This window comes from Lactuca sativa, chromosome 7 (genome assembly GCF_002870075.4).
Source record: "Lactuca sativa cultivar Salinas chromosome 7, Lsat_Salinas_v11, whole genome shotgun sequence".
Lineage (NCBI taxonomy): Eukaryota > Viridiplantae > Streptophyta > Magnoliopsida > Asterales > Asteraceae > Lactuca > Lactuca sativa.
Window position 1 is genome coordinate 68,559,354 of NC_056629.2, and position 13,123 is coordinate 68,572,476.

Here is a 13,123-nt window from a genome sequence, read left to right on the forward strand (position 1 = left end):
ATAAGGACCAAGATTAAAAAGTTTATAATAAAATGACAAAAATACCCTCTAGAGATGATGGATTAACTAATAAAGATCAAACATTAAAATTTTTAAAAGCAGATGAAATGAACTTAAAAAAATTTATATCACATTTCTACATAATACATAGAGAGCATCATGTATTTTCTAATAAATACAACTCACCATTTTGTAGTTCTTAACCATGCCTACGTAATAGAAAGGCATTGACAAACAGTTGTTTGACTGACTGATGACAGCCTATTGGCACCTAACATTTTGAAAGTGTCCGGAGACATTGACTTTCGATGCCTTATATTCCCCTTCTTCACAACGACTGATCATCTACTAATTTCAATGGCATCTTCTTCATCATCGGCTTCTCTGCTAAATCATAGCGATCATAGTATCCACTATGACGTTTTTCTAAGCTTTAGAGGCCAAGATACTCGTAATTCATTTACAGATCATCTCTATGCGGCGCTAGTACGAGCAGGACTCCGCACTTTTAGGGATAATGATGATCTCAAAAGAGGTCACGAACTCAAGCCAGAAATCGAGAGAGCGATTATAGAATCTAGGGCTTCTATAGTTATATTGTCGGAGAAATATGCGACTTCCAGCTGGTGCCTTGACGAGCTTTTGTTGATGCTTGAGCAACGGCGGAGCTTCAATCATTTTGTTTTACCGGTTTTCTACCATGTCGATCCCTCAGATATCAGGGACCAAAGACAAAGTTTCGCGATAGAAGTAGAGGAAGGAGTAGAAAGGTCAAAATGGACAGAGTATAATGTCAATCGATGGAAGGTAGCCCTTTCAGAGGTTGCTGATTTGACCGGCATGGTTGTATCAGGGTAATTGTTTCTCTATTCATTCTTATAGTTTGTTCTTTTGGAAACTCTTCTTGATTAATACAAATAGGATATTATGCTAATTGGTAGCTAATTGCAAGTGTTAACTTTGATAAGGTATCGTAATTTGTGCCTAGCATATGATCGAATTCAAGTATGCTTTTCAAAACATCAAGTCCATAGATTTATATTGTGTTTGGACTCATGTATCTGACATGATGGTTTAGCTTTGTTTAATAAAGTAATGGAACTTGCAAATATTCACTCAAAAGGAGAAATAGCTTTTGGTTTACATACTTGCATATTCATAGATGTTATGCCATTCTCCCTCTTATTTATGCATGGTTTACTACAATTATAAAACATGCATACATTCATCTGCATATATACCTGCAGTTGTTCAATTTTGGGGGTTTAATGGTAGTTGAAGTAAGAATATTAAATATCCTGAAGCATTTTTAATTCATGCACTATAACCGATGGAATTAAGTTCTTAAGAAGTTTAAATGCAATGGTCTGAATGTTATCATTTTCTTTCTTCATTTGTTGCAGGTCTGAAGCAGACTTTATTGCACAAATTGTTGATGCAATTGACTGTAAACTAGATATCATGAAACTAGTTAGTACTCCAGCTCATCTAATTGGAATGGAGTCTCGAGCTATAGGTATCAACTCCTGGTTGAAAAATGAGCAATCTGGTGCTAATGCTTTAGCAATTTGTGGCATGGGAGGCAGTGGCAAGACTACACTGGCCCAATTCATTTATAACTCAAACAAGCAAAAATTTGAAACCAGTAGTTACCTTGAAGAGATTGGAAAGCACTACAAACAGCCTCACGGTTTGCTTGGGCTACAGAAACAACTTCTCACAGACATTTTAGGGGGCAAGAATGAAAGGATATCCAGTGTTTTTGAGGGTACACGAAAGGTTGAGGAGGCCTTACAAGTGAAAAGAGTGCTTATAGTTCTTGATGACATTGATGAACATGATGAATTAGATGCTTTACTTGGAAGAAGGGCGTTCCATACACAAAGCAAGATCATAATAACAACTAGACTTCTAGATATACATGCTTGGTTTGGGTCCATATCTTGGAGATGCCAAGTGCACAAACTTGGATTGTTAAATGATCATGAATCATTAGAGCTTTTAAGTTGTCATGCATTTGGATCCAAAATTCCTATGGAAGGTTTCAAGGAGCTTGCTGTTCAGATAGCAAAGTATTGTGGTGGAAACCCACTAGCTCTTAAAGTACTGGGCTCTTCTCTATTTGTTAATGCTGAAGACCCAAGGAAAAGAAGTAGCATAATAGAGATTTGGAGAAGTACATTGAATTCACTTAATTCATTAGGAGGAGATCTTGATGATAAAATCCAAGGTATACTTCAAAAGAGCTTTGATTCCTTACCACGTGCAAGTAACAGAGAGTTGTTTTTGCATATTGCTTTTTTCTTTGTTGGTGAATATGAGGATTATGTGGTAAAGATATTGGAGCATGATTGGCATGCAAAAGCTGGGATCATGACCCTCGTTAACAGATGCCTTCTATCCATCTCATCAAGTAAGAAACTGGTGATGCATCAACTGCTTCAAGAGATGGGAAGAAAGATAGTTCTTGAAGAGTCTAAAGACCCTGCAAAACGTAGTAGAGTCCTTCAAAATAATGAATCTTATCGTTTGTTGGGAAAAGGACAGGTATGATGCTTCTTATGTGTATCTAAAAACTTATTTTCCCTTTCACAACCTCATATATGCTAGATAGACTTTTCTCATGTCATGCCTTTCCTCATTAGGGTTCAGAAACAATTGAAGGTCTAGCACTTGACATGCGAAAGCTCAGCCAATGGACGAGATCCAATGTAAGCAAAAGAAGTGAATTAATATGTGGTATACTTAATCTTGTTAGGAATCAGTTGATATTACTTTTTTCCTCACTTCTTTGTCATTAAAGATATATTGTTCCTTTGATTTTCTTCTAGTTAGTTATAAGGTTTTAAGAGAGAGAATGGTCTACCTTTACATAGGTTTCAAGGGGGTTCTTTGACTGGGATTATGGATTCAAAACTTAATTTAATTGATGGTGGTTTTTCTGTTTGTTTTTTATGGAAAGACAGTATTTACATTTGAATATTTTGTTAATGGACTATTTGGTTACGATTTTCAGAGGTTTAAATAAGGTTTAAATAATGGCATTGATGAATGCTAATAAGTTCCTCTAGAATTTACATTGTATTCCCTTCTGTGATTCATTTAATTCTCATCCATCAGAAGAGGTGATAACTCTGACATAAGTCCGTTAATTTGTATTGGAATGGAATTAATTCATGAAGCTAACAAAATATTGAGCTTGAAACAAAACCAGCTACAAGTATAAACCCATTACAAGCTATAATAAGTAAGTCTGAAGATGTTCATGGTTAATTGGTTGGGTAATATTAGATGTGATATCTTGAGTTGTGATACTTATGGGGCATCTTTTTAATGCTAAATTTGCAGCCATTAGCCCTTAAAACTGGTTCGCTTGCAAAGATGGACAAACTAAAATTGCTCCAGCTCAAATATGTAGAACTCACGGGGTCCTATGAGAATTTTCCAGAGTTAAGATGGTTGTGCTGGCATGGATGTAATTTGACAACAATACCCTCCGGTTTATTGATGAGCAGCTTGGTGGCTATAGATATGAGTTATGGAAACTTGAAAATGTTTGAACCACCCACGGTTAGTACTTGACCTTTTAGCTTCTCATTTTTGGACAGTTTTTCTGTGAATGTCTGATGATAAATTAAGTTTTCTATTCTTGAAATAGGTTCTTAATTCGCTGAAGATTCTAAATCTCAAAGATTCTCAAAAACTTGTCAGCATCCACAATCTTTCCCAACTTCCTAATCTTGAGACTTTGATTTTGTGGAACTATAGCAATCTCACTCATGTTTGTAAAACAATCCAAGGTCTTGAGAGACTTGATCTACTGGATTTTACAGGGTGTAAGAATCTGTGGAAGGTTTCATCGAATAAGTATGTAAATCAACTGCTAAGGCTAAGAGCTTTATATACTGGTGAAGAAGTTCCACAACAGTCGTTTTCCTTACCAGACTCGTTGAATTTTTTGTTTCTCAATAACTGCAACCTTGAGAAAAGCAATTATATTCCAGTGACATTTAGTGGCCAGCCATTCTTATACATGAATTTAGGCAATAATCTATTTGAGTTCCTGCCCAATAACATTAATTTTAAAACGCTTCGGGTACTCGAATTGACTTTTTGTCCAAATCTCAAGTGCCTCCTATGTCTCCCAAGTACACTAGAAGAGCTGTATACAAATTGGTGCTTTTCACTAGAGAAAATAACATTTGAATCAACCCGGTTCAGATTATGCGAATTTGTATATCGAGGTTGTAACAAAATCTCTGAAATTCAAGGCCTTTTCAAATTGGTGCCAATAGCAAAACTTGATGAAGTAGATTTGGGACATATGAAATGGATCAAAGCATATCAAGATCTTGAGGTCGACCTGGTGGGTGATGAGATCACTAAAGACAGAAATTGGCGTGTCCAGGTATCTCTCCCTCTCTCTCTCTCTAAATGCACACAAAAACACATCTAATGACCTCTGCAAACTAATAAGTATATAAATGAAGTAATTTTTTCTGCATATTGTGTGGCTAGGTGTTATACGAATATGGTATAATGAGTACATATCTGCCAGATGTAAAGGATCAAAGCATGACAAAGCCTGTGTACATGTCATCGTCCCCGTTCTTATCATTTTGTGTGCCATCTTGTCCTAAGAAACGCAGGATCCAAGGATTTCATGTAACCGCCATATACAGACCATCAGGTGAGGATGAAGATATGTGGGTTTTGTTCATCAAAATCAGCAATACAACCAAAGACCTTACTTGGATGTACAACCCTGTGGTCTATTGCAATCCGAGAGTTGGAGAAGATGCAGTGTGGTTAAGCTATTGGCCCATTGGGAACATTTTAGATGCTGGTGATGAAATCAATGTGTCTGTCATTGTGGGAAATGGATTGATGGTAAGCGGGTGTAGTGCCAGCCTTGTGTATATGGATGATGGTGAAGTAGAGCTAGAATACTGTAAAAATTACACGAAAGAGGAAGAAGTCATTGGTGGAGATCTATCGGAGTTTAAGCTGAGTACAGGAGAATACTATCTTTGCCGCCGTGATTTCTTCAAGTCGACAACTCCTGATTGGTTAAACATGTTAGTGAGTAATACCATTCCATCTACAGGTAAGTTCTTTCTGCTGATGCTTTAGATGAGTTTAAGCTTCAAATATTGATAGATACTTATATCATATGTTGCTATAGAGTTACGAGGATGGAGAAAATCTCGTCGGTCAAAAAACTTAGATGCATCATTTATGGAGTTGGAAACTTTTAGAGCCTATGTTTTTCCCAATTTGAAAGTAAGTATATACTTTCAGAGCCTATGTTTTTCCCAATTTTCAAGTAGGTATCTCATGCAACTGCTTGTGGAGTTTTTTTGTTTCTTATATTAAATTGCTAATTTTGTTCCTCGACTATTCCTTAATTTCTAGTTGATTATTTTTAAATGGTTGGTCGATAGTGGTGAGCATCTGGCTATATAGCCCCCAAAAAACCTGAAGTTGTTTTTATGTGCTGTAAGAGTTGGCCATTCTAAGATGGACTCTTTGGCTAGGGTCTATTACCATAGCCTCCCGAGAAAGGATATTGCCCAAATAACTTAATTTTCCGGATACCAAATGCAAATTTACTAAATGTAGCTATGAGTGGACGTTGCATCAAGGTGCTTAAAATGAGCTTAAGATGTTGTAAATGTGTGTACTAGGTGTAGCTGTAGACAAGAATATCATTTGAGAAAACCAACATGAATTTCCTTGAAATAGATTCAAGTATATGGTTCGTCGATCCCTGAAAAGTTGATGGTGTATTTGTTAAGCCTAAAAGACATTATAAGGAACTTGTAAAGTCCATGAGGAGTCCTTAAAGTTGGTTTGGAAAGATATTTTTTTATCCAGATCAATACGATAATACACGGACATAAGGTCCATCTTGGGAAACATTTTCTGCCATGAAGCTAAACAAGAAGCTCTTCCACCAAAGGTATGGGAAAGTAGTATCTAATGCTTTCCATCCGCAACTTTTTTCTTCACAAACACCGCTCATGATGCAAAACCAATGTTGCTAGGTTTGATGACTCCTTGTTCCAAAAATCCTAGGATGAGGTATTCTATTATATAATTTTTTTTAAGTGATATAGATTTGTTGGTCCAAACGATTAAATGATGCAACATAGGGTGAAGGGGTTGACTACAATCGGCTTGTTATGATATGTTGAACAATAGAAGGATCAAAATACCAATAATAGACAAATAGTTGCATGGAAACCCTTGTGGGAAAAGCTACAATGCACTACTTGGTATATTAAAATTTCAATAATGAGTAGAGGGTTACATTGTTCGTTCTTGTGAAAATATCGAGTCGGAAGATGATGGAATGAATTAAAACGTCTAAAGGGCTTATTTATAGCCTTGTAACAAGATTCCTAAAATAACTCTAAACCTACACAATGCAACATTAAACAAAAACATTGTCTTATAAAGAAAACATTCCCATGCATGCTGCAAGACTTTAGCATAAGTGTTGCCTTATAGCAGAAACTTCCCATGCAATACATGAATTTAGAGCATACTCCAACAAGCTCCACCTTGAGACGAGTTATGTCTTTTGCAAAAGAACCTTTAAACTTTCATAAGAAATCGAAAAATACATGTAGTTACAAAAGCCTTAAGGTCTAAACTAAAATACCAACTAAACTAGAACAAAGTTTAAACTATATCAAAACGGGCTTTTTCATCATGTTGACGGGCTTGGCATTTGTATTTATCTTGTTTACCTTAATATTGTCTTGTGCAATAACATCTATGATATAGTTATGTTTAATGTCAATGCACTTCATTACCTCATGGAACATGGAATCCTTCATAGGGAACATATCACTTTCATAGGGAATATATCACTTTGAGTGTTGTAGAAAATAGGAATGCAAGATAAATCTCCACAAATCTACCAATATAAAACTCTAAGCCATGTGGTTGGTTTATACACTTTTGAAACAACCCTATACTTAACTTCAATTGTTGAGAAAGACATGTAAGATTGTAGGGTAGCTTTCACAATCATAAATGGTCAGTACATAACCTTCATAGGATGTTTTGTGTAAGTCACCTAAATAATCTGAACCATATCTTCTTTTGTGTAAGCCACCTAGAAAATTTGAACCGACAAAACCACATAACCCCTTTGTCGATTTCTTAAACTACAAGCAAGTAGTAGAATTACCACACATGTATCTAAAGATCCATTGAATTCCTTTTCGGTGTTTGCCATAAATCGAGTTGCTACACTTGAAGTTTGAGATAAGTCAAGACAATAGCAAACCATGATATACATCAGTTATCTAGCAAATAATGATACTGGAATAAGGATCATTGGCCATGCCATCGATTTCTTCGATGCTTTGAGTAGAGAGGTTGGATGATAATAAATAAATGGCCAGATAGTGGAGTACTCACTGGCTTGACATTTTGCATATTGAACCAATGTAAGACTTTGTTGATGTAGCTACTTTGACTCGGGTATAAATTTCCAGTTGATTGATTTCTAAAATCACCGTGCCAAGAATTTTCTTGGCTTCACACACATAAAGGAATAAAAGAAGGTTGAGAATGCAGGATGAATGTTAGCCATCCTTTTTTGAATGCTATTTATTGAAAAAAAATAGGAATATGTCAAAATGTGTAATGTTTTATTCTTTGTTAATCAACATTCATATTGATATGTTTTTTTATATAAGTATAACTTTTTTTACATAAAATAAAGTCATACGTTTTATTCACATGTGAATAAACCGTGGAATAGATTTATATTAAAACTATTTTTTATTATATATGTGAATAAACTGTGTAACAAATTGAAGTTGTGTTGTACGTTGCTCGGAAAAGTGGGTGAAATACACTTTTATTTTCCTTTTTTTTTTTTCTTTTTGAAAGATTATTTTCGTTTTTTTAGCGGTCTAGGTAATATACTTTAGTTTTTACCGGTGTTGTAAATATCGGCCTAGGCAGTCTAATTACGATTAGGGGTGTTTGACGGAAATTGGTCGATATCGGTCAAACTCGGGCTAACAGTCATCGGCGGTCGTAGGCGAAAATATTTAAAAAAATTCAAAATTTCAAATATTACACCAAAATTTACAAAATTTTAAATTTTTAAATATTCAAAATTTCAAATATTATAACAAATATTTTGAAAAATTCAAAATTCAAAATTTTTAAATTTTCAAATACTAATTTTCTTAGGACATATTAAGTTTTAAAATAGTTTTATTAGTAGTTTAGGGTTTCCGATTAATCCCCGCCAAACCGATTAATCGCTTGACCCCAGCCTAGCTACAACCTAACGATATTTACAACCTTGTTTTTTTACCCATAATAAAAAAGTTCTAATGATTTTCTGCAAAAAAAATAAGAACTTTAACCCGGAGAGTTGGTTAAAATTTGATTTTTCTAACTTTTTGGCTTATGTGGCATCCCACAAATTAGGTTTAAGCACTTTAACAAACGATAAATGCTTTCTCGCAAAGTAATAATGCAAACAAAAAACAAAAACCACAATATTTAACGTGGTTTTGGTTCACGTGATCAAAGTGATCGGTTATATCTACGAACGAACATGAGGGAGATTTTATTTATTACCACCGAATTACATTTCTGCTACCATAGCTTAGGTTACACTAATTCTATGGATCTATATATAAGAACAAAAGATCTAAAATGTCAATATAGTCAAGGTCATAAGCTCTAATCAAACTGGCCCATGACGTATTTTGATGTCGAATTTGATAAAGGAACTAACCAACAAAAAGTTTTCTTCCTGGGGCACTACCCCGACACCCGCAAGGTCGGCTCTCCCTTGATCCCCGGCCGCTCTTTCGAAAACGGGACCCTATGTTTGGTCCGGAGTAAATTACATGAATGGTCCCTATGGTTTGGGGTAATTTGCGCGCTTGGTCCCTAACTTATTTTTTAACTCGGAAGGTCCCTACTGTTTGTTTTTGTTACACGTTTGGTCCCTGTCTTACCTAAAAAGACTATTTTTCCCTTGATTTTTTAACTTATTTAAATAAACACATCCCCAACCTCACCCTCCTAACCTTACATTACCTACCCCACCATTTTTCCCTATTTAAATAATAGTCTTTTTAGGTAAGACAGAGACCAAACGCGTAACAAAACCAAACAGTAGGGGCCAAACGTGTAACAAAAACAAACAGTAGGGACCTTCCGAGTTAAAAAAAATAAGTTAGGGACTATACATACAAATTGCCCCAAACCATAGGGACCATTCGTGTAATTTTACTCTTTGGTTTGCCTAGCGTCTGTAATCAGACTCCACAACTTAAATAATGATGTGGCAATCCAATTGCCAAATCAACATTAAAATATTGTCAAGTACTCAAGTTAAATACCATCATAAATGGAGGCAACAGGTTTGGAGGCATGGACCTCTTGCTTAGCAATGTAGAATGTTACCATTTTATGCGTAAAGGACCAAAGCTGCAACAAATTACCATTTTGCCCCTTGGCGAGTAGACTAAATATTAGTTTTCTACACAAGAGAGAGGTAAAGGTTTCGAAAGTTGTTGCCTCCATTTATTTTTGTATTTTACCTGGAAAAATGTGAATGCTGATTTGGCAATTGTATTTCTGCATCATCATTGGTTGGATGCCACATAAGCGATTCTTTCACAAACGTATCAGCTTTCGTAATTGTATTTCTGCATCATCATTGGCAATTGTATTTCTTGCTCTCTATATTGTTTGATTGTTTTTCTGATCAAACGTAACAGCTTTCTTAAATTGATACATACAGATTATATTCTTAATTTTACAAAGTTAACAGCAGCCATCTACTGTTTTTATAGCTCTGAAGTTAACTATAATATATAAAAAAATATAACCAAATATTAGTATAAGTATCTAGCTGCAGACGAAAGTTTATTTGGATTGAGAAGAATAAAATTATGGTGAAACAAAACCCAAGTTGAAGTCTTATGGCGTTTTAGATTTCTCCGATGATTTGTAATCATTAGGGTTATTTGATTTAATTTAAATGCATAAATTAATTTGATTTTGGATGTAAATTGAAGTTATCTTTGTATTTTGATTTGTTAAAGGATGATGGTGAGAGAGATGATGAAGTCACCGACACAGAGAAATTAATGATGAAGGTACGGAGGAGAAAAAGTGTTACATGGAAAGGTATGGAAAATTGTATTAAGAAGCGGGCAAAACATTGACTGTATAACAATCCAAAATATTATAAGTCTTAGAAAGTGCTTTATGTCAATATTCTAACATTGATATTAAGCATAATGTAAATTTGGTCCCTGCTATACGCCTATACCTGTTCTTTTGGATATAGTGCAAAAAAAATGTTCCTTTTTTTTTTTTTTTTTCAAATATGTTGTATCATTTTATTATGTTTTTGTTCATGAGTAGTCAAAGTTAACAGTCCAGTTGTAAATTTATGAAAATGACTACTTTTCATCAATTTTATTTCTAATTTATTTATTAGAATGGAGGGTGTGGGAGCATCATAGTGTAAACATTAGGAAAAAAAAATCATTGTTAGGTTTTCAGTGTGATGTCCTATTTTAATTTGTGTTATGTTTTAGTTGGGTTTCAATTTAACTATGTAATATTGTTTTTAAAGTAATGAAAAATTTATTTTTTATTAATTAAGAGTGTGAGGAGTACAATATTAAACGGAAATTGACTTATTAAGGTAATTAACTTTTTGATTTGTTCATATCTAGGTAACTAATTTTTTTGTATACATCTAGGTAAAATTTTTTTTAGAAATGTTCACATATGACAATTATGACTATCTATAAAAGGTTACATTCAGTTATAATGGTTATATGTGACCACTTTTAAAAAGTTCGTTACCTAGATGTGTACAAAAAAAAAATAGTTACCTAAATGTGAACAAACCAAACCAAAAAGGTAAGAGTAAATTACACGAACGGTCCATATGGTTTGGAGTAATTTGCATGTTTGGTCCCTAATTTATTTTTTTAAAACTCGAATAGCCCCCACTATTTATTTTTGTTGTGTGCTTGGTCATTGTCTTACCTAAAAAGAGTATTGTGCCCATATTAATTTATTTTTTAATTAATTTTCTTATTTATTTATTTATTTATTTATTTATATATTAAAAAAATTAATAGACCCTACATATCTGTATCTTCTCACCTTAAACCTGAAACCACATTTGAAAATTTTAATCCGAATCCCACTAGTCACCATCCTATCTCTCATCCTCCTTAACTTCTATTTCTTTTCCATATTTAGTGACATCGACGTCTTCACCATCCATTTTTTTTCCGTCCTTCAACTCCAACGAATCAACACCAGAACCTATTATCTCTTCATCGAATTTTCCACCGGTACAACCCAATGCATCACAATCCTTGCAGGAAAAGAAAACTGATACCAAAAAGAAAAATTGGAGAACAAGATCAATTGAAAACCATAACTTGATATGCAAATCAAAACTTGAAACTCTATTAACAACATTAAGAGCTTTATCTCTTCACAAGGGTGTATTTTTTTTATTGGTTTCTATTTCTGATATTGTCTCTAGTAAATTTAATTTTTCATATTTAATATTTTAAACAATAGAATTCTATAAAACGACGATGTGTTTTTTTTCCATGTCAAATCTAGAGTTTTGTTGTTGTTGTTGTTGTTGTTGTTATTATTATTATTATTTTTAATTTTAAACCAAAATAGTTTATTTTGAAAAGATATTTACCAAAATGGCGTGGTTTTTAAAATATTTATCATCTAAGTTAAATTTTATACCAAATCAAAATTAGAAGGTAAAGTAAAAAAGAAAAAAAAAATGACTTATCAAGGTAATTAACTTTTCGGTTTGTTCACATCCGGGTAACTATTTTTTTGTACACATCTTGGTAACGAATTTTTTGGAAGTGTTCACATATGACCATTATGATCGGATGTAACCTGCTACAGTCGGTCATAATAGTCATATGTGAACACTTCCAAAAAGTACGTTACGTAGATTTGTACAAAAGAAAACAAAAATAATTACCCAAATATGAATAAACCAAAAAGTTAATTACCTCAATAAGTCAATTTCCCAATATTAAATTAACAATATAGAATAAAAGTTAATAAAGATATAAACCGGCGGATAAGAATCATTTTACAAGGGTGTAGGGGTGTTCAAAATATTTGAAACTGAACCTTAAAATTGTACAGATTTTTAGGTTAACCAGATATTTTTGAATTTTTTTTGTTTGGTTAACCGAACCGGTAAAATCTTCTATTTTTTGGTGCGGTTATGGTTTCATGTTTTTTGCTACGGGTCGTTAACCGAAAAACCAAAATTTTATTTTCTAGTTTTTTTTTTTAAATATTGTTTATGTTTAGTCTTTTAAATTAATATCAAATTATTTATTAGAAAATTTCAATTTCAATTAATAATCGTCATATTATTAATGTTTTTCTTTTAAAACAAATAATGGTCATCATTAACATTTGTTATATATATACATAGGTTGATATAGATTAAAATCGTCATTTGCATTTCACCGCCATTTCACATAAATAAATAAAAATTTGACTATCTTTTATCTATCAATTAAAAAAAATACATTTTTGTATTAACCGATATTATTTGTTATATTCCATGGATATTTGATAACTCCTCCTAATTTCATTATTAATAGAAGCAACAACATAGTTAAACAAGTTATATGGATTATTCATTATCATTCATTATTTTTTAGGAAATTTGTTATGGGGTTCGGTAATCTTAACATACTTTTATTAATTAGTAATAGTTAATTGGTTAACTGGATATTGAACCGAAAAAATCTGTTAACCGAATACCGGTTAACCCGATTTTTTGGTTTAGGTTTAGGTTAAAGAATGAGAGAATCGATAGTCTTGCTTAACCTTCCGAAATATGTTTTCGATTCGGTTAACCATCCATGAACACCCCTAGGTGTAAATGATTTCGAACGGTATCGAAGCTTAAAGTTATTTGAGCAATTCCTTCCTAATCCTGATAAAAGCCTAAATTTGTTAGAAAATTTTGACAAATCAAAACCTACATGTACACAAGTTTTCCATTAATATCATTAAACTAACAACAATTTTTTTTTCTTTT

At 33.2% G+C, this 13,123-nt stretch overlaps 1 protein-coding gene across 1 annotated transcript; it reads left to right on the forward strand.

Annotated features, from left to right (window-relative positions):
- The first annotated feature begins 268 nt into the window (after positions 1-268).
- Positions 269-10,530, forward strand: LOC111879815 (disease resistance protein RUN1). Its single transcript, XM_023876247.3, has 8 exons — positions 269-854; positions 1,404-2,547; positions 2,646-2,711; positions 3,349-3,570; positions 3,659-4,408; positions 4,519-5,107; positions 5,186-5,283; positions 10,098-10,530. The coding sequence occupies exons 1-8, from the start codon at positions 358-360 to the stop codon at positions 10,218-10,220; spliced, it is 3,489 nt and encodes a 1,162-aa protein (XP_023732015.1). The 5' UTR covers positions 269-357; the 3' UTR covers positions 10,221-10,530.
- The last annotated feature ends 2,593 nt before the right edge of the window (positions 10,531-13,123 follow it).